We start from the raw sequence: 27,244 nt of genomic DNA, 5'->3' as shown, positions 1-27,244 counted from the left end.
GGCCTCATCTGGAGTACTGTGTCCAGTTTTGAGCCCCACACTACAAGAAGGATGTGGAAAAATTGGAAAGAGTCCAGTGGAGGGCAACAAAAATGATTAGGGAGATGGAGCACGTGACTTATGAGGAGAGGCTGAGGGAACTGGGAATATTTAGCATGCAGAAGAGAAGAATATGGGGGGATTTGATAGCTGCTTTTAACGAACTGAAAGGGGGTTCCAAAGAGGATGGATCTAGACTGTTCTCTGTGGTACCAGATGACAGAACAAGGAATAATGGTCTCAAGTTGCAGTGGTGGAGGTTTAGGTTGGATATTAGGAAAAACTTTTTCACTGGGAGGGTGGTGAAGCACTGGAATGGGTTACCTAGGGACATGGTGGAATCTCCTTCCTTAGAGGCTTGACAAAGCCCTGGCTCAGTTGATTTAGTTATGGATTGGTCTGCTTTGAGCAGGGGTTGACTTGATGACCTCCTGAGGTCCCTTCCAATCTTGATATTCTATGATCAAGACCTTCCGTGTCAACTATTCACCTCAGGAACAATTGAGCCATCTCAAACAAGAGTAAATCTTATGAGAGCTGCCGACAGACCTCTTTAATGACACATTGACAGCTACAGAATTGTGTTCCTCAGGAAATTAGAATGATCTCAAATCTAGCCTCCCTCAGGAGAAAGTGCAAGGACTATCTGTCTTATTTCTTCCACAGGAGTCATAAACAAAGAAACAAAAATGCTACACATGATGCAGGGAGAACACCTATCCACAACAAAGTGTCTTCCTATAAAATGTGTTGTTGTGGCCTTGCTGGTCCCATGTTCTACCTTGTGTCTTCCTGTAAAACACTTAGGCACTACAATAATGAATGTTGGTTGGATACCTAATAGGCATGTTACAGTTGCCATTTAGAAAGTATGTTTAGCAGTGACTAATTTTCCAATTAGTACTTTTTCATTGAAAAAATTCACTACAGTATTTAATCAATTTTTTTCACTTAAAAGTGATACAGAATCTTATGCAGAAATAAGTGAAAAATATGACCTTTTGGCTGGGAAGCAAAATAAGTGATTTTTCTCTTCCCCCCTCCCCCCACAAAAAAAAACTAGTAATCAATTCTAATAAAATCTAATCTTTTTTATACCTTGGGACTATGTAATCCATGGAGTCTGGGGTATCAGCATTTGTTGTGGAATTCAACCATAACCCACATATTGCCACAAAATTGTACTTCAGAATCTGTCTTGCATTTATTTAATAATTTGTTTCTAAAGGTGCTGACTGTCATGCTAATCTTAAACCATAAAGGCTATAAACTAATGCAGTGGTGTGTTCCTGCATCTGCAGACTGAAACAATAGCTCTGAAAGATATGAAGTGCCCCATTTGTATCAACGGGATTTTGTCTCTGTAACCTAAGATGACCATTTCATTGTCAACATTAACTGTTTAATTGATGATTATTTTAACATAAACTTCTAGCTATTGTGCTTATCCTACACTCAGACTGTCTCTCACACCATCCCAGTTGCCAGAAGCTCAACTGCCTCTTGCACAGCTGCCAAAACCTCCCGCTTTCCCCATGACAACTTCTGTGGTGGTTACATGTGTCAATACAGAAAATAGGGCATGTCATCAAACACGTAACATGTAGTGATAACATGGCACTGGATTTCCAAGTAAGTAGTTTAGGATCTGCTGTTCTGATCATCTTATTCATTTTCATAATTAATTCAAACCTCATTTTTATTTAAGCTGTGTTGATGCAAATTTTCCAGTCTGCCATGGTAAAATATAGGAGAGACCAGAGACCTTGCCCCTGAGTACACAGGTTTTGTTTATAGTCAACCAAATAAAATATGTGTTCCTGATCTCTACAGCAAGCATTCCTGAACATTTAGTAGAAGTCCAAGGAGAATCTACACTGCGGTCAGAGGCCCCAGGCTCATAAGAATTGAAATTAAAAGGACTGTCTTCCTCTTCTGAAATAATTTCTCTCTAAGCCAACTTCTCTCACACACATTCCAAAGAAGAGACCTTAATGTTAGACCACTTTGTCATTGTCATCATCATTCCACTTAAAAAAAAACAACAAAAAAACCTCAATATTTAGTTTCTAAATATATTTTGCTTGTCTGTCTTATCTGTTCATGCATCCTTCAAATATAACATTTCATATTTATTTCTCCACCAGGAATTATTGGCATCTTAAAATATACTTAGGACAACTTAATTAAATGCCTTCCTGTTCAAAGAAACTAGTAATTCTCTTTCCACAATCATACAAGACATGGCCAAAAGGTGAATGTTTGATGTGAGGGCTAGTTCTGTTTTTGTCTTGCTTGGCTAAATCAAAAATCAAAGTATAGACAATTGGATTTCTAAATTACGTATTATACATTTATTCTCCAGTGGGAATAAAATGCTCAGGTTTGTCTCCTTTTCTCTGTTTAACTTTGACTGCTGTGAACAATAGAAAGAATAGCCCTGCAGCTGAGCTACTTATTTTTTTTAATCTATTCATTTTATACTTTTCAGACAGATTTTTCCCCGGGGTGAAACAAAGGTTAACTGAAATTTCCTCTGTTGTGTACCTGAACGAATCAGCAGTTTGAGAAGGAAATCCCATTGATGGGCAAAGAGAGTGACAGGCTCTATTTAAAGAATTCCCCCGACTGTGTGGTAGACCAACCATGCCATGAATTTAACTGTTCCTGTGGTCCCCATACTTGTACCCACCAAAAAAAGAGAAAAACCTACTTTGTTCTGCAAATGTTGGACTAAGCTTTGAAAACCATGAGCCATTGAGTTTTGTGAATTAACGTTAGCAGCAGTGGCCAAGACTTAGGGGAGAGGGTATCTATCACAGAATACACAAAACAGATGGAAAATTACACATTTATATAATATACAAACCCACACACTCTGTGTGTGTATATATATTTTAATGTGTACATGTGTATCAATATACAGTTTTGCATGATACATACTTTCAAGATTGTGAAATATTATATATTCACTGTTTACTGCTTTTTGCGCTACATATTTTTATTCACATTACAGTTCTTAGAGCATCTTACACACAAAAAACAGAAAAGAGGCAGTAAAATGAGGGGGAAATATATGCTTTATAGCCAAAAAACTGCAGACCAGTCACACTGCACAGAGCAGAAATATGAAGCAGTACTGAACTTTTAAAAACTGTTAGAAAAAAAAGTTATGTACCAGTACTTGGTAAATTTATGTATTTAAAAGGCTGCTTTAAATATGAAAAGCAAGCATCTCCACTTAGATTAAACACTCTTAGTTCATGTGTATTTCAAAACTTGTGAACCTTCTTGAAAATCCCAGTTTTAGCCCTGTGGTGGGCCCCAAGAGAATATGTTGCCTAGGGATTATAAATACCATGTCATACCCCCAACTGTCAGACTTTTCTTCTCTTGTGATGACAGTTAAAGTTTACTCCCATAGGTAATAGGTTGGTAAAGTTTGCTTAAAGTTGTTTTAACAGGTCTTGAAATTATTATATTCAGGTTTTTGGTGGGGGGGGGGTGTTTAAACTTTCTCTATACCAATTTTTTTATGCTTGAAACAAAATCATGTGTTTTGATACATTTCAGTGTAGGTTGGCTTTCCGTGAATGTTCACTGGTAGATTTGGGCCAGTAAGTGGCTTTAAAGAGTACCATAGTGCACCAAGATAATGGCTGCTAAAGATAAATTGTCATTATTATCATGAGAGTGACCAAAACAACACCGAGGGCTGATGAGAAATGTCAGAGAGGAGAGAGGTGATGTGTTTTGCTATTGTGAGAGGAGGGAGGTTCTGTCCTTTCCATAAGGAAATTTTTCATGTTGGACTTCTACCAACTACAGTTTGAACTGATTTTTCAGTGGGAATCTACAGATCTCTTTCAAAGTTCTCTACTTTTTAGGGATAATATGTTCCAACAGAAGGTATCTGTTTCAGTAAGTCATCTCTTTATCATCAAAACAAATGCTGAAAAATCCCTTGAAGTGTCTAAGGAAGTCTCAGAGAACAGCCTTTACAGCAGCTGATTCCAGTTCTTCTCCAGAAATAGTTCTACTTCAAAATAACTGAGTGGTATATCCAGAACTTCATCTGCTATTGCTTCTCTGCATCATTTAGCCTTGATCTACTGCCTAGGATTGTGAGAGTTCAGATGCCGGTACCCTCCATACAAGTTTTGTACTCATCAGTCACTGCTGGAGTTGGGGAAATCGGAATGTTAGGATCTAGGTCTGCGGTCAGTCTTTTGAAAATATGTCATAAATGCTGCCAACTGTTGTTTAGGCATGGAGGTGCCTGTCTTCATCCCATTACATTTTAGAATGTTGTGTACCACCTGAGTTCAATTCGATTTAGGTGTTCTTTGAATGGAAACCTTAAGTGGAATGAGCAGCAGGTTATTGGCACAGACCATATATTGATGCCTGTAGAATAGCCATTGTCAATACAGATTTCAGCCTGTACTATATGGGTATTTAGAATACAGCCTATTCAAGGGAAAATATCTTGTTGGAATATCATTTCTTGTACTTCTGCAGAATCAGAAGTGTTTGGAAACAGTGGCTTTTTGCCTTAAAGAGTGGCAGGAATATATATAGAGAGAAGAAGAAGCAGAATTGAGTCAGTTTCTACAATCTAAGTTGCCCGAGTTTGCTGTGCACAGTTTTTAAACTGAAAATAAAATTTGCATGGGCTTTCCCAGTATAAATAACTAAAAGTAAATACTTTGGCCATTTTTGTTCCATTATTTTTCAGAGTAGGACCCCTATAGATTGTAAGTTTGCGGGGGCAGGGACTCTTTCTTGCTGTGTGTGTACAGTGCCTAGCACTGTGGAGCCCAGTTCTCTCTTGGCCTCTCAGCACTGCTATAATAAATATGATTGATTAATTAACCTCATTTTAAACCTGGTCTTTCCACATGGCCTTTGCATGATAACTGTGCATTGAAAAAGTTAATTTAAAAGACTCGAGTCAGGAGGATGAGAGTATAAAAAGCATTATGAAGCTTTGTTCTTTCATCTATGCCTCATCTATGTTCTGTGTGCTTCTGATCTGTACGTGCACACAGTATTATGTGTGGATTGTATTGTCTGTGTTGTATTTAGGTCATTGGGGAAATTCATATTTTTTCCCCTGCACATTGCCAACCACATTGTTGGAGTTCTGTTGAGGGTGGTGGTGGTAATAGTAATGTCCCTGCACCCTGTGACCAGTAAATTGGTTAGTGATTTTAATAAACAGAATATGCACTCAACATCAAAATTCAAACATTTATTTTCCTGTAAAAAAAAGACAAACTTTGTATATCTGTTACCACCAGTCAGAACAAGAAGTGAATTTTCCATGATAGCTTGGAAAACTGTACCACATTAAACATAGAGAACTTGCCAAATTTCTGTTCCATTTCTAAAATGAGAGCTATTAAAAAAATCAGAAAACTCCATCACAGAATATTATATTGATATATTTGAGTCTCAATGAGGTAAAACAAAAATATTTACTGATTTAGAAACCTTAGAAGTTTCAGTGCGTTTAAAACCTGCTGTCAATAAATTAGTCTTTTATGGAGAAGGGATTTATCTTTACCCATTTAAAGTTGTTATTGATTATTTGTAATGAAGTAACACTCAGAGGCCAGGATCCCATTGTGCCAGGCATATGAATCACAGATGGCCCCCGCCCCAGAGAGCTTTCAGTCTAATATAATTGTGATTATACACCTCTACCCCGATATAACACGAATTCGGATATAACGCGGTAAAGCAGTGCTCTGGGGGGCGGGGCTGTGCACTCCAGCAGATCAAAGCAAGTTTGATATAATGCGGTTTCACCTATAACGCGGTAAGATTTTTTGGCTCCCGAGGACAGCATTATGTTGGGGTAGAGGTGTATTATAATTAAATACAATTATGGAATTAAGATTTTAATGTGATTTGGAAACCAGGGATGCTTGCATCCATCTTCCCACCATAAGAAAAGTCTCTCACCTATTTTAGCAGGTATGTTTGTTTCATTGTGAAGTTGAATGCACAAGTGCCATCAAACATTAAGCTCACTGCATACTGTTACCAGAGAAACTTAGTATGCATAATGTCTTTTGGAGACAATGGAGATGCAATTAGTCTTAGACTGGGGTTAACCACTCCAGAGAACAGGATAAAATTCTCCAGATTCCCTGCTGAGAGAACTGAAGTGCAATGTTCCTAGTGGTGTAAAAGGTCTCATTTCTCCCAGAGATTGAAAGTCAGGCCAAGCTCTTTGCTTGACTGCAAAGGTGACATCTTCAGATCCCTAGATCACTGGTTGTAGCAGAATAACCCAAGTTTTAGGATCATAGATAAGGAATCAGTTAAGTTGTAGCTCAGTCTAAATTTATTTTCTCTCTTAAGGGAATCCACTGCCCTGCCAAGCTTGGAAATGTTGGATTTTTCCACCTTTGCCAAATCTCAAAGGCAAGCAAGAAGGTCCACTGCCTCCCCCTCATCCTGGAGTAGCACCCTATATAAGTGCATTTCATGAACTGTAGTGATATTGCTCCTCAATATTATTCTTTCACGCTCAGGGCAGAGGTTTTCTCAACAGTTCTCTTTCAAAAATTTTTTTGCTATCTCCTTCCTTTCTCTGGAAGAAGAGACTTGAACTCATGGTCGTCTGGCTTTTAGCCCAGAGCATGTTCCCCCTAGACTATAGAGCATTTTCTGGGAGAGTCTGTCTCTCTCTCTAGGAGTCTGCATGGGGCTGACATTGTTTGTGTTGCTTGCAGCAGCACACTAGTCCGTAAAACCCAGAAGAAAGTCCAACAATTTCTGAACTATTGGGCTGTGGAGTTGATTTACTATTCTTGGATATTAGAATCATAGAATATCAGGGTTGGAAGGGACCTCAAGAGGTCATCTAATCCAATCCCCTGCTCAAAGCAGGTCCAATCCCCAGATGGATTTTTGCCCCAGATCCCTAAATGGCCCCCTCAAGGATTGAACTCATAATCCTGGATTTAGCAGGCCAATGCTCAAACCAGTGAGCTCTCTCTCTCCCTCAAAAGGAGCAATCCAGTGATATAAATTAATATTGTCCACAGTTCTCGTTCTCTCTCTCTCTGAAAAAAGAAATAAGAAAGTTTTTTATTGCACTTTTTAAACCAATTGGGGAGTGAGGGGGAGGGGGGCGACTATATCTCAGATACCCTTGGCCAAACAACCCTAAACTCTGTCCGTGGCTCAGATTAGGCATGTAAATTGTAATGCAGTTTGAAAATTTGGCTTTAAACAGAAATATGGTTGCAACCTTACTTGTAGTGCTTCTACAGGCCATCCCATAATACTGTGTTATTCCAGGGTAACCAACATGTAATTTTCTATAGAAGATAGATAGTTCCTTTCACAGAACTCTTATTTCCATCCAAGCACTATACATTTAACATCATCCCCATTCTCATTTACTCTGGCCCCTTCCTTTCTTACCACAGCCCAAACTGACAGGATGTTGGTATCAGCTGGATACACACAAAGCCATTCTCTTCCCCACCCTCCGATCCAAATACAAAAAGTTCATAAGGCTAAACAGAAGAATAAACAACCATGTATTTTCTCATCAAATTATGTGAATGAATGAATCATAAAAAAATAAAAAGTATCTTAGTGTGAGTACCACAAATGAAAAAGCTGGGAAAAAATCGAAGTATGAGAAAATCCATTAAAAATAAAATAATTTAAGTGTGGCAGGTCTGTGTTGTGGGGGTTTACCTTGATACCATGTGAAAATTACCAGCTTCTTTTGAATAACACATTCATTTGTGGCTATGAGATTCTGGTGCAGTCACTTACTGGAGCTGGAGAAAGCCCCAGGGGAGATTATCAGAATAATTTTTTTAAATGTTAATATCGTTTCACAAAGGCACTGTGAGCTGTTTAAAAAAATAGAAAGAAAAGTGGTGTTTTTGTATAAATAAAATAATTACCAAAGAAACCATAGACAATGTAAAGAATTTAATTACCAAAATGTTTGTGGATGCCTACATCAAATAGATAAAAAGATATTTAGTAAAGAGCTGCATTATGTTTTTACAGTCCTTTATAGTTGTGCCCCCCAAAAACTGTGTACCCCTAGAAAAACAGGAATTAAAATATAGCTGAGTGGTTTTATTGAGTACTAAAGACATGGAGTTAAATCTTTGCACATTTTTCCACATACAGAGAATTATCTTGGAATAGTTTTTATTCTCTTCTGAACTCAACATTTTCTGTCTTTTCCTTTAAAAGAAAATTCCACTCTTTTTCTCCAAGCTTCAGAAAGAACTATACCAGGGATCGGCAACCTTTCAGAAGTGGTGTGCCAAGTCTTCATTTATTCACTCTGATTTAAGGTTTCACGTGCCAGTAATACATTTTAATGTTTTTAGAAGGTTTCTTTTTATGTCTATAATATATAACTAAACTATTTTTGTATGTAAAGTAAATACGTTTTTTTAAATGTTTAAGAAGCTTCATTTAAAATTAAATTAAAATGCAAATCTCCCAGGACCGGTGGCCGGGACCTGGGCAGTGTGAGTGCCACTGAAAATCAGCTTGCGTCCCACCTTTGGCACGTGTGCCATAGGTTGCCTACCCCGAACTATACCTTTTTTTAAAAATAGGGTGTGGGATTTTTTGGGGTTTTTTTTGTTTTTTTTAGTTTAGCTGTCTAGTTAAAAAAGGATAATCTTACTTTATGGCTGCTTACTTGATTGGAGCATTTTCCTACTAACAACCAGGAAATGAGAAATTAGGATTGAAACATTCTCATTCAGCACTAAATTCAGTTAAGAGACCATTAATTTTTAACACCGATTTAAGGTAAGTCTCATTCTCCTAAAGACTTCCAGATAAATGTAACTTTTGTTTTAAATTAGCAGGTATTTCTTTATTTTATATCCATACCTTGTCCAAGAATTTCAGATGAACATGGGTCACCTTCACACATCCTCCGCTTGTGTGTGTCTGCGCCATCCATATTCCTTACTGCTTCAATCATCCTTTCTTTTACCCTGCAGCATGACCTCAGCTCTAGTCCCTGGCAAGACCTCACACCAGCCACCTAATTTTCCTCTCCCCTCCCATGTCAAACCCACAGGCTCCACTGCCCCACTACCATATGGACAGATGGATGGTCAAATTATGAGCTGTTAACTACTAGGTCTGTTACTTCATATCTGCTCCCACCTCCTGCCAAGCAGCTCTTAATCATCTCATCTCAACCTCCCATTCTCCTGCCAAAGCATTCAGCCACCTCTTCTTCCATTGATCCTGCCAGCAATGACTCTTAGGTCAGGTCTACACTGCAAAATTATGTCAACCTAACTTATGTCATCATACAACCTCCAGTTATAAAATCACTTGTGTGTGTGTGCACACTTGGCTCCTTGTGTCGGTTGTGCGTGTCCTCACCAGGAGCACTTGTATCTATTGTATTGTCAATGTGGGGCCACTCCTGAAAGCCAGTAACAGTCAACATAAGCAACACAGTGTCTACACTGATGCGGCATCGACCTAATTACATTGACTGTGACTCTATGCCACTTGGTTTCCAACTGAGAAACTTCCAACTTGTTTATCAAGCCGTTATTCTCCCACCACTGTTGTATGAGTCCAAAACTTGGACAACCTGTAGACACCACTTGAAAGTCCTTGAGAGGCACCATCAACGCTGCCTTTGTAAGATTCTGAAGATCAGATGGGAAGACCGGTGCACCAGTATCAGTGTTCTGGAAGAGGCAAAGATCTCCAGTATCAAGGCAATGATCATCCATCAGCAATTCCGCTGGACTGATCACATTGTCCAGATGCCAGACCAGTGCCTCCCAAAACAGATTCTGTTCTCTCAGCTGAAAGAAGGGTACTGTAACGTGGGAGGACAGTGGAAGCGTTATAAGGACTTACTGAAGGGTAGCCTAAAAAAATGTAATATTGACATTGATACTTGGGAGACACTTGTCTGGGATCGCTTAAAATGGAGTGAAGTCCTACGTGATGGTCCCCTACATTTTGAACTTGCTCGCCGACAAGCCGAAGAGGACAAGAGGCGCAGGAGAAAAGAGAGACTGATTTCTAGTCATGTTCAACAGCCTTCTGCTGAGCCTGAAAACATCTGCCCTCATTGTAATAGAACTTGCGGTTCAAGGATTGGCCTTATTAGCCACCTGAGGACCCATAACTCCCATGGAAGACGATCATACTCGGTAACGAGTGATTGCCCATCATGCCACTTGAGGAAGTGGTGGCATTAAGTCAGTGTAGAGAGGCACTTACATGGGCGGGAGACTAATTTAAATGAAGACACTTCCACAGCTGTGTCGACACAAAGCAGCTTGCATCAGCGTAACCCTGTAGTTTAGACCAGGCCTGATACCTCTTACAATTCAGCACAGGTGCAATAAGGTTGCTAGCCTTGGGAGGCTGCTGGTCTGGGGCAGGAAATGGGAGTAGAGAAATACTCAGTATACTGCTTTGAGAACGTAGCAGGGATTGGTAGTTCGGTTGAGCTTCGGTGCAGGTGGTAGGCAATGTTTAGTGCTGAGGTCATGCATCAGAGTGAGAGAAAGAATGGTAAATCGAGTGGTTTGTGTTTGAAGAAGCAGAGACAGAAAAGGGAGATAGAGAAGCTCAGAGCACAGCTAATCTGTGTTTGTCCAAAACTCATGAACACTGTCTGGCAGTAAATAAATAAATACAAGTTAAGTAAAAGTACATTTACTTGGCTTTGTTTTAATTATGTTGTCAAGGTTCCTTCCCTACTCTGAACTTTAGGGTACAAATGTGGGGACCTGCGTGGACACTTCTAAGCTTAATTACTAACTTAGATCTGGTAACTCTGCCACCATCCAGAAATTTCAGTGTCTGGAGCGTTTCCTGTCCCCCCAAAACTCTTCCCTCCCTGGGTGGCCTTGAGGGACTTCACCAATTCCCTGGTGAACACAGATCCAAACCCCTTGGATCTTAAAACAAGGAGAAATTAACCATCCCCCCTCCTTTCCCCCACCAGTCCCTGGTGAGTCCAGATCCAATCCCCTTGGATCTTAAAACAAGGAAAAATCAATCAGGTTCTTAAAAAAAAATTAAAGAAGAAAGGTAAAAATCATCTCTGTAAAATCAGGATGGAAAATACTTTACAGGGTAATCAAATTCATATAGCCCAGAGGAACCCCCTCTAGCCTTAGGTTCAAAGTTACAGCAAGCAGAGGTAAAATCCTCTCAGCAAAAAAGGGACATTTACAAGTTGAGAAAATAAAACTAATCCGCCTTGCCTGGCTGTTACTTACAATTTTGAAACATGAGAGACTGATTCAGAAAGATTTGGAGAACCTGGATTGACGTCTGGTCTCTCTTAGTCTCAAGAACGAACAACAAAGACTTCCCTACACCAAGATTTGGTCCTCTGGTCAGGTGTGAGCCAGGTTTTCTGAGCTTCTTAACCCTTTACAGGTAAAAGAGACATTAACCCTTAACTATCTGTTTATGACATATGTATTGAAACTTATCTGATGTTGGTGTTCAGAGATTTTTCCCACAATTTCACTGTAGAATGTGTTTCTTTTGGTCCTATTTTCTTTTACTTCTTTCTGACTAACAGAAAAAAGGCAGCCTGTATGTAATAAGTTTAGACATATCTACAACCACCAAAAAAGTTTTGAAACTTCAAAATGTATTTCTTCAGCAAGGAATTTAAAAGTTAGATATTTGGGGGGTATACATGACAACCTATGCAATATTCGGTGATATCCCAGCCAGTGAGGCCATATTCACTGCCTCAGAATGTCATAAATTCTTCTTTCAGGGTACCAAAATCATCGCAGCGACATCAGTTTAAATTGAATTAAAACTGAATTTAAATCCATGTACAAAAAAAATAAGATTTTTCTAAATGGATACAAAAGCAGGACTGTTCATGTTTCAATATGTAGCCTTTCTAGGTAATAAAACCAAGGCCCTCTGTTCTCTGTAGTAAGTTGGACCTCAAGTCTGCAGTTTTTCAGGGTATCACACTGGAAAAATTGCTGCAACTTAATTTAATAATGGGCAATTTAATTGGAACAGCACCGTCAATACCCTAGCTTCTGTGTTAATTATTTTCAACTGTTAATTATTTTCAACTCAGTTTCACTTTTCTCTGTGCCATGGATTTTTGTATTAAGGGAGTACTGCGTCTTAGAAATTGCTGTAGGGGAAGCAGAGGTTTTGGCAGCTAGGTAGGGAAACTTGAGGTGGTTAGAGGTTGCTCAGATAATCAGCTATGAAATACTTGACAGTGTTGGTCCAGAACCAGAAAAACAGTTTCACTTGTTCTGAACTTTTCCTGTGAATTGTCCCAGTAACTTCAGTGGGACTGTGCATTGTGACAGTTTGCAGCACTGGGGCTTTAAAAGTAATGACTGTTACCCTTTGGGTTTCATAATCAGTGACCTATTAAGATGAAGAAGAAAGTTCTTGTCCCTTGGAACTATTGTTTTGAGCTGTCTACAAACAAACGACACCAATTCACACTTGTGTATTGGTTTTATGTTTATCTGCATCGTGGGGGGGCTCATAATTTTTTACATGAAAGCTTGGATTCTGGAGCACAGTTCAGCTGCAAGGTTTGGATTTCAGGTCAAATTCTCCAGCTATGAAAAACATGGGGTCACTGAGGACTTCACCCCACATGGTGTCCCTATGTTTAGTCAGTGAGACTGCTCATATGCCTAATATTAAGGATATGTTTTGAGTACTTGCCTGGATTGAGGCCACGGTATTCAGCACCTTGCAGGATTGAACCATAATAAGAAATGTTTGCTCCCAATTTGTGAAACATAGTATTTGTAAAACCTCTGGTCCTGGGAAATGTGAGGCATTCATTCGTGTATGGCATTGCCTTTTATGTGGTTGGGTTTTAATTGTTTAAAACTTTGTCTATATGTTGAGGGATTCTGTTTCACTGCTCGGAATGTTGTAGTATGTGTTCTGAAACCTTAAGGATATGCTAAGCATATTAAATAATATTTCTAGATTTTTATTTTGAGAATTTCTTCTAACATGCTTTATTCAATTCAGAATTCTTTCTTGTAAAAAAATGGTTCTGTTCTCTGTAATTCATTAGTACAGTCTTTATTAGATGTGATCTGAGGTTTTATGACCAAAATGTCTCCTAATCCGTATTTTGTTCATGAGTGAATTTCTGTGACAGACTCCTAAAAATAGAAAATATTCTCAACAGTGTACCTGTCATGTAAACTTGAAGACTGACTTTTTTTTAATAAGTGCATACAGTAGGGCCAAATTATCCTTTGGATGCAAACAAGCAGCTTCCATTGAAGAAAAGGGATGGGAGTCATACACCAATATCTGGAGATAATTTCTGGTCCAGAAAACTTGACATTATTGTCTAAAATAATGTGGGGTGCGTTAGAATAGGTGCTCAGATACCATGGTGATGGGGTCAATATAAGAGCTAGATAAATAATTATAAAATATATTTATTTGCACTCAAATGCCATTCTTTACCTACCTTTTTGACATTTAAAAAATAAATGGAGGGGGCTCGCCACCTTTAATTATCAGAGGACTCTATATTTAGAGTTTTTACTGTTAGTAAATGCAAGTTATTTATTCATGCATCTCATAGGCAGGGCTGGTGGCATCACTTATTATCGAGGTTGTCCTACACTTCCCATTATAAGATCCTGTTTTCAGTTTATTATAACGTTGCTAAATGTCAACCATTTGGGCTGAGATTTTCCATGGCAAGTGTCTGCTTCAGGCTTGTTTGTTTGTTTGTTTAAATACTCCTGCCAGAATGGTTGTGCAGTTTCAAAGTATGAGGCTAAGGAAAAATACATTGTTTTGCCAATGTTAAAAAAATGATTTGAAAAGCTTTGGAGCAAGGAATTCAGTTTTGGCAGGGATTTCTCCTTTTGCTATCTCCATGAACATCTTCCTCTATTTGCAGTTCGCACACACTCAGTAAAAACTTACTAGATTTTAGCAGCTTCATTCTCCAAAGATTCTGTCTGCTCTGGACATGCTCCAGTGCAGGGCTGAGCTGGACTTCACCTGGAATTAGAAATCTGGGCTGCTGCAGGCCAGTCTGGGTTCGGACACCGGAACTGAGTGCACAGACTGTTTCATCTGTGCACTAAATGAGGATGAGGAGACTCAGGAACCCTGTGCAACACTTTCAAAAGATGAGCTTAAATTCATAACCAAAAATCATGGATTGAACAGACACACTGGATTTATGGCTTATCACAACAATCTGTAACCCACTAACTTCCTCTTTTTGTCCCATGACTGCAGAGGTGTTAACAGGTCACTCTACCTTGAAAGGTCCCTTGCAATATGTGCTAACTGCTTATGCTGGGTCATTACATATAAACATATTCTCACCAGTAACTGCACACCGCACCATAATAACTCTAGCTCAGGAACCAATCCATGCAACAAACCTCGATGCCAACTCTGCCCACATATCTACACCAGCGACACCATCACAGGACCTAACCAGATCAGCCACACCATCACCGGTTCATTCACCTGTACATCCACCAATGTAATATACGCCATCATATGCCAGCAATGCCCCTCTGCTATGTACATCGGCCAAACTGGACAGTCTCTATGGAAAAGGATAAATGGACACAAATCAGACATTAGGAATGGCAATATACAAAAACCTGTAGGAGAGCACTTCAACCTCCCTGGCCACACTATAGCAGACCTTAAGGTGGCCATCCTGCAGCAAAAAAACTTCAGGACCAGACTTCAAAGAGAAACTGCTGAGCTTCAGTTCATCTGCAAATTTGACACCATCAGCTCAGGATTGAACAAAGACTGTGAATGGCTTGCCAACTACAGAACCAGTTTCTCCTCTCTTGGTTTTCACACCTCAACTGCTAAGACAGGGCCTCATCCTCCCTGATTGAACTGACCTCGTTATCTCTAGCTTGCTTGCTAGCATATATATACCTGCCCCTGGAAATTTCCATTACATGCATCTGAGGAAGTGGGTATTCACCCACGAAAGCTCATGCTCCAAAACGTCTGTTAGTCTATAAGGTGCCACAGGATTCTTTGCTGCTTTTACATATATTGAATCTATTTCCCCATGTTAAGTATCCTCACACCTTCTTGTCAACTGTTTAAAATGGGTCATCTTGATTATCACTACAAAAGTTTTTCTCCTGTTGATAATAGCTCATCTTAATTAAGTAGCCTCTTACAGTTGCTATGGCTACTTCCACCTTTTCATGTTCTCTGTATGTATATATATTTCTTACTATATGTTCCATTCTGTGCATCTGATGAAGTGGGCTGTAGCCCACGAAAGCTTATGCTCAAATAAATTTGTTAGTCTCTAAGGTGCCACAAGTACTCCTGTTCTTTTTACTTTTGCTAAACAATCGGCATTCCACCTTACATTTAGCTGTGATGCTGGGAGTACCTTTCCCAGAACTGAAGAAGAGCTCTGTGTTGCCTGAAAGCTTGTGGCTTGGTCTACACTACACAGTTTGGTCAACGTAAACTGCTTTATGTTGGCCTAATTATGTCAATGTACGAAATACAGCCTTGTCCCGCCGATGTAAGTGCCCTACTGCAGTGACATAACTCCACCTCCACGAGAGGCCTGGTGCTTATGGTGGTGTAGTTAGAGCGGGGCAGGCTCTGTGTAGACACTGAATTACTTATATCAGCTGTTGACTGTCTTGTCAATTTCAGGGCTCCATGCTGAAGCTGTGAAATTGGCAAGAAAGCCGGGCAGCTAGAACCTGACTGCCCCCATCTCCCTGCTCAGAGAGGCAAGAAGCCTGAGCTGATATCCCTCCCCTGCCCCTGGCGGGGAACAGGGAGGCAAGAAGCCTGGGCAGCTGGCCAACACTGCTGGCTGAGAGGGAATGCGCAGCACTGGCAGAAGGAGGGTAGTGTGGACATCAGCCACCACAGCAATGGCTGCATGTCGACCTAACATATGTCAACTTAAGTCTGTAGGGTAGATGTGGCCTGCGTCGCTCACCAATGGAAGCTGGTCCAATGAAAGATATTATCTCACCCACCTTGTGTCTCTGAGATCCTAGAGGTCCATGAGGGTGACCACGGATTTTCTAAGGGTTCTGTGTGCCTTGACAGACAGCAGTTAAATGTAATGTGTGTAACCAGTAGTGCAGTACTTCAGTGTCAGTGCCACTTACCACATAGTGACTTCTTTCCTATCTGATGCCTTGTTTAACAAAACACACACAACAAAGAGAACATTTTAATTGTAAGGTAGGTCAAACATGGAGCCAAACAGATTGATAGTGTCCCTTTGCTGAAACTGAAACTAGATTTGCCAATGATGTGCTTTTAAAAACAGGTCTGGTCTTGTCTCCTTTCAGTGACTACATAGAAATCACCTGTGGTTGAATTTACAAAATAACTTTCAGCGCATTAATATATTTCACAATATATCTGTTTTGCAGGAGAAGATGGAGTGGACTGGTCCATCAGTGATAAAGACCTAGAGGTAATATAGCCTAATAAATTATTCCAAATATTGTAGGTGGTTTTTAAAAGAGGGGGCATAACCTTATGAATGAAACCCCTTATTATAGACCCACTGATCCCTCAGGAACAACATACTTGGAAAACATTCTTATAAATCGTGTATTTCTGTGTTTCTCTCTCTCTCTCCCTTGTATGTTGGTAACACTAGTTTACATGAAAAGAGGATATTTGCTTTTTAAGAGTTCATCTGAAGTAATAGTTCTTTCTTAACATCATAATCACTTTCCACAGCTTCCAACTATGATGTCAGAAACAGAGCATTAAGATATCAGATGTAGAATAGGCAGAAAGAAGAGATGAATTCTTAAAAAATTAAAAAAAACTTTTATTCACACAGGTATCCCTATATAAACAGAAAATAAAAAAATAGAGTAAAGGTGTGAGCAGAATTATTAATTTTTCTTAAAGATATCCATGAGACATCAGCAGCTCTCTGAAGCAAAACCAGACTCTTCAGCCTCTAACTGCACTTATTTATGATGCATTTATCATTTGGTGGGACTTCTTGTCTTGCCCTACTCACATACCCCTCCTTCTGGAGGGTCTGGAAGAAAGTTAATCCTAATAGCCCTAGACTATCTAAGAGGAGCACAGTACACAGACCTCTTGAGGGTCCCTCTCTCTCTGTCTCACAACCAGCTCCAGTCAGGTCCAATAATGCTTCCATATGAGGGTTACCAAACCTCCACTGTTGTCCTGGAGTCTCCAGGAATTAAAAATTAATCTTTAATTAAAAACTATATCATGTGATAACTCCTATAGGAATAAGTCCAACCAAAATTAGCAACCCTATTCCATATGCAGGGGCCCTCAATCTTTCAGCTTGGCTTGTGACAGCTGCATCTGTCCTAGTTCTATGCCCAACATCCTGTCTGTTTAAAAAACAAACAAACAAACAAAAAACCTGATGTTTACTAGTACTAAATAAATCTTCAGCAGCAAGAGAGAGAATTATCAACTTCCTCTGCTTCTGTGGAGATAACATGTGAGGTCACAGTTGTGTGTTTTGCAAGTTCACTCTAATGTGTCATGGTGCAAAATGCAGGTTTAATAGAGCTCCCTACAGCATTATATTTCTTCTAAGGAATGTGTCTACCCTTGTTGTATGGTGACTTGTATTTGTAATTAAGGTTAGCTACATGTGCAATCTGGGGGGAACTACAGTTCATCCTGGAATGAGAAAGCCAGTTGAGCCTCTCTGAGATTTTCGAAAGAAGACAGACCTTTTAATTGTTCTTGTAGTCTGAAAAAAAGACAAAAATGTCTGCCAGTGATTTAGCAGCCAGTCATTTAGACTCATGTAGGGCAAAGTTTAAGAGAACAGAACTATCCACTTCAGCACTAAATGGTTGACATATGTATGAGTACAATATTAGATTTCAAACTGAACGTACCAGCGCTGACAGCTACAAAAATACAATTCAACAAAGCACTAAACCACAAAAGCCCAAATAATAGATACATCTTTTTTTTCTTGTTTCCCTAGGCACAGATTGGTAATTATGCACCCCTGAGACGCACCAGCAGATACTATGCAACAGACAAAAATGTTACTTGTAGAAATTGTGATAAACGGGGTCATTTGTCTAAAAACTGTCCTACTCCAAAGGTAAATGCAATATTTTAATTTATTTTAGAGGCAGCCCGTTGTTCTGTGGTTACTAGTTAACACGCTTTTGGGTTGGCCTAGAGCTGGCCCACCACGCTGTGGAGTTTATAATCATCCCTGTATGGTCCAGATTGGGAGATAATTGATTAGGACTGGGTGATTGGCGAGTTAACAAGGGGATCCAGCTCATCAGCTGGGGACTGTTGCATGGGAGTAGGATGGCAGATAAGCGGGGCTGGAAGGAGAGGCAAAGAAGCTTAGGATCTGAGAGAGGTGAGACCTCTCTCCCTCACCTCGACTCAGTGCCTAGGGGGTACAGTGAAACACAGGAAAAGCCTTGTGGTGGGGCAATGTAAGACACTCTAAAATAAAGTGCAGTGTGGTGAATTTACGAATGCAATGTGAGGACTGCTTGCAAAGAGACATCCAGGGTAAGGGAGCCCGCACTGAGCCACCCTTTTTCAAGAGTTTGTCATTTGGCTTAAAGGTTTGTTACAGGTTGAAATTTGACAATAAGATCTCTTGGACAAGACTAATTTAATTTACAAAGTTAAAAAAGGCTTTAGTTGGTGTTAAGATTTTTTTTGTTTGTTTGGGGGTTTTTTTGTATGAAGTTAAAATCTCTCACAATTACAAATGAATACAGAGAAAATAAAGGTAAGTATAATGTAAAGACATATTGTTGAGATCTTAAAAGAATATTTTACATTTTTTAACTGTTTTATATTATAAAGACTCTCAGAGAAAAAGAACTAAAGTAAAGAGAAACATTTTTTAGGAAGGAACAGCATCTAGACTTAGTACCTTTTGCCCTGGCAAAGAATTGTTTTAAAGATTATTTACCTCCCTTTGCCGTCATAGAAAATATGAAATTAAATGTGACCTCAAACAGCTCAGATTTCAACAAACCAAACACAGAAAGTTTTTACCTAAAATACTCATCTTCAGTTTTTTTGAAAAACATCTACTATGTAAAATATTATGTGGAAATGGCTGCAGTCTCTATTGGTGTGACTTAACCACTCCCAACAGAAAAGACTGTAAAAGCTCTAAGAATTTTGCAAAGCCTACACCTTCTGAGAGTGCTTCCTATTCCAAGTCTATGGATGTGTCTATCTAAAACCAGTTTCTCAGTGACTATCAGTCATTCCCACCCAGTGGCCATTTGAGCCTCAAATAACAAACTCAGTCATTGGGGAAATTGGCTTAAAATGGACACAGCTTCAAAATAGGCTTTCAATAGTCTGATTTTATAACTCCATAAATGGACTAGTACGCATGCGTGGGAATCTCAAAAGTATGAACATTCACTTTTATGACATAGATCAGTGGTTCTCAAACTTGTTGCACCGCTTGTGCAGGGAAAGCCCCTAGTGGGCCGGGGTGGTTTGTTTACCTGCCGCGTCCGCAGGTTTGGCTGATTGTGGCTCCCAGTGGCTGTGGTTTGCTGCTCCAGGCCAATGGGAGCTGCTGGAAGCGGTGGCCAGTACATCTCTCAGCCCGCACCGCTTCCAGCACCTCCCACTGGCCTGGAGCAGTGAACCGTGGCCACTGGGAGCCACGATCGGTCAAACCTGTGGACGTGGCAGGTACGCTTTCCCTGTACAAGCGGCGGAACAAGTTTGGAAACCACTGGCATAGATATAGAGGCGAATCGTTAGAATCCATTGTGTTACATATAACAGCATGCCACTAAGAGAGACAGCTTTTTCATTTTTTAAAACAGTATTTTAAAAAAGGAAATATAAACCAACTTGATTTTACACATCTTACGTGCATTTTACACATCTTTCATCCAAGTTGTATCCAAAATTTGAGCACACACTGTTCAGGTATGAGAAGTTTGTCTCAAATCAAAATGTTTGTTTCCTCTTAGCATGATTGTTGTTGATTCGTTGAAAGTAGTACAAGTGTATGCAGTAATTCATGAAACTTGAGAAGAAACTAGAACCAGGAAGTACTGTATATGGAATTACAATGTTAGCTTGTATTTCTCTTCTTTAAGAAGTAAGAAAATCTTGTTTAAGAATAGAAAATCTTGTTTAAGAAGTAAGAAATCTTGAAGAAACACTATAATCTTACTATCCCAGATGAGAATACATAATTATGAATGTGATGATTTGTGGGTGTTTGCGCTCATTTTGGTTTGTGTTTCACCAGTTATTTTTTAAATACTTCAAACAGTTGAAATGTTTTCACCCAAGATCCTTCTTTCTGTATTTCTCCATAGAAAATTCCCCCTTGTTTCCTGTGTGCAGAGAGAGATCACCTACAAAATACTTGCCCAGCACGGTTTTGTTTAAACTGCTGTTTGCCTGGACACTGTTCTAGGGAGTGCCTTGAGAGAGCTTATTGGCGTAAACATTGTAACCGCTGTGATATGAAAGGCCATTATGCTGATGTGAGTAGAACGTTTAGCAATCATTAGCCCATGTCCACCTTTGTCAATAAATGTTATGCGAGGTAAAACTTGATGATCTAACCATCTGTTTTTAACCTTCTATTATACAGTGAGCACGTATTTTTAAATAGATAAAAATATATTTGAGTATCTGTCTATATAGTATCATAGTTTCCGTGAGGAATGAGGCCAGAATTTAGCAAAATGTGGCATTGTCAGCCCTGCTGTTTGCTGTGATGCAGCTCCATGTTCCAGTTTAGTTTGCACATCAATTACTTGCTCACATAAATGTTTTTCTTCCTAAAATATATCTGTGCAGCAAGTGTGGTGAGAAGTGCCCATGGAAGCATCGTTTAGCCCCGTGGAAGGTGTATAAAGATATTGTATGTGATTCTTTCACACTTTGGATGTAAAGATTTGAAAATTGAACAAGGTGGAGCACAGATGGTTTGGCTGAGTTTTGATTTCATTTTTAGAAACCATTGACCATTATATTACAGACTTGTGTAATAAAGCGAAGTCATGTGAATTTGAACACTTAACAGGTGAACTGTTTGGAGACCAATTTATTAGTGGCATAAAGGGTCAAAGCAGACAGCTGTAAGAAAAGGACTTGATCTTTCAAAGAATAGAGGATATTTGCAAGTTTATTAAAAATTCTCCTTCTGAAGTGAAAGTGTTAGCAAACCGGGAGAGGGGTCATTTAATTAGACCTATAACCCAAGACACACAGACAGTATACAAGTCTAAACAAATGGCCGAGATTAGACTTGTTTGCAAATAAACGTCAAGATAACTGCACCATGATGCAAAAGTATACAGCATAAGGAGTGCAGTGCAATGAAAGCAATGATTTTAAAAGCGGGTGTATCTCTCAGCCCTAATCACAAAGACATACAAAAGCGAAATGTACTTAAGAACATACCACTAGAAGAGTAAGTTCTGGTGGTAATACAGAAACAGAGTTACGGGTTGGGTTCCTAAATATATATTCTACAACAAACAGTTTGTCTCAATGGAAAGAGTGAATAAAAAGTTAATTTGAGTTAAAAATTAACTCAGTGCAACATAATCACATCATGCACATACAAAAATATTAGTGACTGTAACCCCCACACCTCCTGGTTATGGTGTTCTGTCCCATCTAGTGACACCGGTCAGACCACTTAGAAGGAGAGAGAAAATGAGTTTGCCCTACAGCTTTAGCTAACAGCCAGTTGGCTAGGGGAAAATAAATTGTTTTGCCCATGTTAAAAAAATTCTGGTGATCTTTTCTTTGAGACACTCTAGCATCACCATACTTTCTCAACAACTCTCAAGAAATATTTTAGGGACTTCGTGTAACATAGGCACGACAATGAATGCAGGGCGTATGCACAGGCTGCCAAATAATCCCAACTAAAATTTACTCCTTTGGTCTTTTATTCTATAATCGTTGTAGACACAAGCAGCTTGAGCTGGAATGTTGCTACTGATCTCAACAGTGCTTTCTCTGATGGATTTGTAACATTTGGTTTGCACAGGGTATAAATGTCTGTACGCATGGTTTCACTCAACCTTGCCATGCAAAATCTCACAGTAACAAAATGATGAAATAGATTTTAAAGTCTTCATTGGTGGTTGGGGAACAATTTACAAAGAGTTCAAAATGTGAGAGTTTTTCCTGGCACATATTTTATTTATCTAAACAACAATCTAATTTGATTCAAGCTCCTTACTCTTTACAATTTAAAATGACCTTACGGAGAGTGAAAATAACTGGATAGGGGAAATGAGCTGATACAGTCACTATCCTGAAACACTATCCTGTAATTTAGCATAAAGTTTTATGGTTGCCCAGTTAACATGGTACACCACAATGTATGTTCGATATAGAGAAATATGATTAAATAAAGCTGTTGTGAAGCAAACCAGCAACATGTAGAAAGGCATAAATCATGCTGATCTCGGATGGGTAGTAGACGAGCTTCAGGTAAGAACTCTAGGTTGTAGCTGCTTGGGGCGTGAGGCTGTCTTTGATTTGAGGAGGAGTCATGCATACACATCTGAAGACAGGATTTGGCTCCAGGTTTGAAGGTACTTATTCTTCTCAGCACACCAATCTTTTATCATTATTTACGTTCAAAGTTCAGTATGCATCTCCCCCCTCCTTTTCTTTAATGGATAGTTTAGACATTTGTTTAAAATAAATAGCGACTTTTCTGCCCTTGATACATATGCCCAAAAGTCATGTTACTGGTAATGGGAGTTCGTGTGTATCTTGTGTACAGTGTTGTAGTTCTATGGTAAATTGCAAATAATATTGGATCCATTCCCAAATATCATAAATTTATACTGGTATATACAGCTATGGGTACTAAACAGGAGTAGTTAAAATCTTTATGAAAGGTAGCTACTGAGTTGAATATTCAGGTGTATTTTAATTAAACTCATTTTGAGAGTTCAAAATAGCCACAAACTGGGAAACTTTTTTTTTTAAAGCAGCAAAGAGTCCTGTGGTACCTTGTAGACTAACAGACATTTTGGAGCATGAGCTTTCGTGAGTGAATACCCACTTCGTCGGATGCATCCAAAAATGTCTGTTAGTCTATAAGGTGCCACAGGACTCTGCTGCTTTTACAGATCCAGACTAACACGGCTACCCCTCTGATTTTTTTTTTTTTTTTTTTTAAATCTCATACATTGTAACACTAGATATAATTGGTTTGGAAATGTTCCTTCCAGGATGAAAGATTTTGTCAGTTTTTACTCTAGAATGAATTGTTATGGCAAAAGTATAATTCCTTGGAAACAAAGAAAGTTATTTCTTATGTCATTAATTTATTGCTAAAACATATTTAATTATCATATATGTTCTAAAATATTCTGATGCACACTATGAAAGCTTGGGTTAGAATAAAATAAGTTGGTAAAATAATCAAAATTGAAACTAATCTGATATGAATGTAGAAGTTAAACAGTGGGATAGAGCTACAAGATCACAACCACTTAAGATGTGGTTGGTTATGGCAGTGGAGAAGAGTGCTTGTGAGGGTCCTAAGTAATATAGGTTCATCGATTATAGGGCCAAAAGGGGACCTCTGGTGATCATCTGGTCTGACCTCCTGCATAACACAGGCCATAAGATGTCCCTGAATTAATTCCCATTTGAACTAGAACATATCCTTTAGGAAAATATCTAGTCTTGATGTGTGCAGGAAGAGGTGAGTGATACAGTAATGACACTTAGAGGTAGTAGAGAGTGAGACAAGATATGGAAGTAAGGAAAGATAAGGAAGAAGAGACTCTTCTGTATTATTCTGTATTATTATTATTCTGTGCAGTGTAAGGCGTAGAAAAGAATCAGATGAGAATGTGGATGATGGAGGGAGAGAATAAAAATTAGGTCTGTTAAAAAAATCTGTCTTACACCTACATTTCCAATATTTCAGAATGAAAACATGCATGAAACTTAAAAACATATTTTTCAGTTTTCCATCAAGTAACCTGTTCTCAGCTAGGACAGATAGTATTTCTGCACATATTCATTATTCTAACAGTAGAATTGTGGAAGAGCAAGAAAATTCTGCAAAATGGGTAGGAAAATATCTTTTAGGGACCATGAAGGTCAGAGCACTTCAGAGCTACAGTCATTCATACTACAATTTAAAAAATACACTGTACCATTCTTATAATGTGGATAGACAGCCATTCTGAAACTTCAGAGTTTAGATTTTGGCATACTATAGACCACAGCTTCTCTACTAGTTAAACTTTTCCACATTAAAGATGATTTTGGTTTCTTGAGTAACACAGTGTTCCTTTTGAAAGGCAGCGTGATCGGGTATTCCTAGTGCCCTCATGTCTACCACCATCCCCAGTTGGTAGCTTTCTTTGAGAGGGATTATAGGGCTTTTGCCCTAGTCCCTTTCTTTATCCAAAGATCTCAAAGAACTTAAAAAATAGTGTAATCATTATTATCTCTATTCTTTGTCCATTCTGTGTCAGCTTCACAGTTTGGTGTTCCTTCTAACAGCAGCAACTGAAGGCAGACCACAACTTTTCCTCTGTGTGTGGGTTTAAAGCACCCCTCAGGAAGAGCTCTCCAGAATTCTGGACCTTCACACGGATACAGATGGCAGACGTCAGGCCTCCCTTTGTAGCAGAGCCTTTTACAGGATTTAAAAAAAAAAAAACCCCGAAACTAAATATCTTTATTTCCTCTTTTTTTTTTTTGTTGTCTTCTAAGTTGTTCTCAAAATTGCTGGGCTCCAAAAATATTTTCCTTTTCTGAGGAGAGTTTGAAGGGCAACACCTCCTCGATAAGAAAGCAGAAATCTTCAGTACTTCTCACGGAAGCCTGGATCATGTTTTGGGCAGAAGCTCTTGTTCTGTCCCTCAGGATTCTACACATCAAAGGAGAAGAAAAGCCCAAGTTGACTGGCACTGCAGGATGCACTTAGACCTGACGGGCTGCAATCAGGGCCAGCCATTTTTGCAGAGCATCATAAAGTAGGTTGGAAGTCCATTGATGAACCTGTTGGTATCCAGATCCAGTTGGAAAACCAAAAGATACTACATAAGGAAGACACACTTAAAAGTGGGAAATCTGGACACCTAATTTCAGAAGTGGCTTCAGGGCCTCCTTTTCCTTGCAAGTGTGAAGATGCAAACACTTAGCAAACAAGCAGGCTAGCGAGTTCGGTTACCTTCTCAGTAGCACTCGGGTCTCAGTCCTCAGGCCTGATTAAGCCATAACTGGAATCTCCTCTCAAGATCCCAACATAACAGAACATCTTCCAACAGGAGCTTACCCTGCACCAAAATCCAGTGCTGCTAAAACTAAGTAGTAGATATACTTAGATATTTGAATAAGGTGATAAACCTTTCTTAGCATCTTGGAGCAGACAGATGATGACTACAGATCACTTGGATGAGATTCAAATATTGGCACCCAAGAGACATCTTGGGGCAAAGTCAGCTTAAAGTAAAGAACACTCTAACATTTCTACAAGGAGGCATGGCTATGGCTCCTTGCTAACACTTCAGAAAGACAAGTCCACAACTGTAAGTATATTGAGCTGTAACAAACCCCGGAGAATCTCTAATCACTCTCACAAAATAAGTTCCTTAGGACCACCACTATCATCAGTGCTCCGTTAATACTCAGATTCTTGACATGATCTTCAACTGTGTACTACAAGCCTACATAAACCACCCTTCTAGTCTTTGCAATCAGCATGTATTCTCACTGGAAGACCTTTTTCTCACTGGAAGTTTCTTGCCTACATGCCATGTCCTCAGCCTTAGGGATTTCAGAGCATGGCATGCACTCTGTGGAACCTCAGTTATACATATTCTACCAGGACATAGCAGTTCTTGAAAATGACCAGTCCTCCTTTCTGAAGGTCACCATAATCTTTTTCAGAAGATTTGTCTGAATCCAAGCATCCTAGAGAAGTAGAAAGGGCATACAAGGGATAAAAGATGTATATAGAAGAGGCATTCAAAACCTCAGGTACAACTTCTAAGCATATTGCTGCTCACTCTAAGAAACTGTACACCACCTATGGTGAGATCTGCCAGGTTGCTATGTGGTCCGCCCTCCACATTTTCTCAAAGCACTCTAGAGCAAACATCTTGAATATTGTGTGCAAATGTGGTCACTCCATCTCAAAAAAGATGTATTGGAATTGGAAAAGGTTCAGAAAAGGGAAACAAAATGATTAGGGGTATGGAACGACTTCCATATGAGGACAGGTTAATAAGACTGAGACTTTTCAGCTTGGAAAAGAGATGGCTGAGGGGAGATATGATGAGGTCTATAACATCATGACTGGTGTAGAGAAAGTAGATAAGGAAGTATTGTTTACTACTTCTCATAACACAGGAACTAGGGGCTCACTAAATGAAATTAATAGGCAGCAGGTTTAAAACAAATAAAAGGAAATATTTCTTCACACAACGCACAGTCAACCTGTGAACTCCTTGCCAGAGGATGTTGTGAAGGCCAAGACCATGGCAGGGTTCAAAAAAGAACTAGATAAATTCATGGAGGATACGTCCATCAATGGTTATTAGCCAGGATGGGCAGGAATGGTGTCCCTATCTTCTGTTTGCCAGAAGCTGGGAATGAGCAACAGGGGATGGATCACTTGATGATTACCTGTTCTGTTCATTCCCTCTGTGGCACCTGGCATTGGCTATTGTCGGAAGACAGGATATTGGGCTAGACGGACCTTTGGTCTTACCCAGTAGGGCCATTCTTATGTTCTTATCCTCACCCCTGCAGATGCAGTACTTGGTAGGTGAGTGTTACAAAGTGTGATGCCCCAATAACCCCTTACTTCCCTTTCCAATTTCTACATAATTCAGTTGATTTCCCATAACTTCCTCCCCCAAGGAATGATAATTGTTTTCTGCATTGAACTTCAGACTGATATGGAGGGAAAGGGAGGAAAAATTCTTACATATGAATTTTCCTTCTAAAATATTCCATGTCAGTGAGTCTGACCCTCCTTTGGAGGTTTGCATTATGTCCACAGGCATTTCTGGCTATCACTTGCCTGTTAAGTAATTTGAAAAGGAAAAGTGTGTTCATCCAGGTCGGGAATCCCTAAATTTCTTGTCTGATGTACTGCAAACAGTTTGATTAACACTTCTTGACTGTTGTATAATCAGTTTCC

At 39.3% G+C, this 27,244-nt stretch overlaps 1 protein-coding gene across 3 annotated transcripts in view; it reads left to right on the top strand.

Annotated features, from left to right (window-relative positions):
- Window positions 1-27,244, top strand: part of ZCCHC7 (zinc finger CCHC-type containing 7) — a 158,955-nt gene that overhangs the window by 94,340 nt on the left and 37,371 nt on the right. For all 3 annotated transcript variants that reach the window (XM_050943112.1, XM_050943111.1, XM_050943110.1), the window contains 3 exons: window positions 16,485-16,528; window positions 18,056-18,178; window positions 20,409-20,579. In XM_050943112.1, coding sequence (XP_050799069.1) covers window positions 16,485-16,528; window positions 18,056-18,178; window positions 20,409-20,579 — 338 coding nt within the window. The remainder of the gene's footprint in view (window positions 1-16,484; window positions 16,529-18,055; window positions 18,179-20,408; window positions 20,580-27,244) is intronic.

Source organism: Gopherus flavomarginatus, chromosome 3, assembly GCF_025201925.1.
Source record: "Gopherus flavomarginatus isolate rGopFla2 chromosome 3, rGopFla2.mat.asm, whole genome shotgun sequence".
NCBI classification, from domain to species: domain Eukaryota; kingdom Metazoa; phylum Chordata; order Testudines; family Testudinidae; genus Gopherus; species Gopherus flavomarginatus.
The sequence above is the reverse complement of the archived record's forward strand: the minus strand, read 5'-3'. Positions and strand labels throughout refer to the sequence as shown.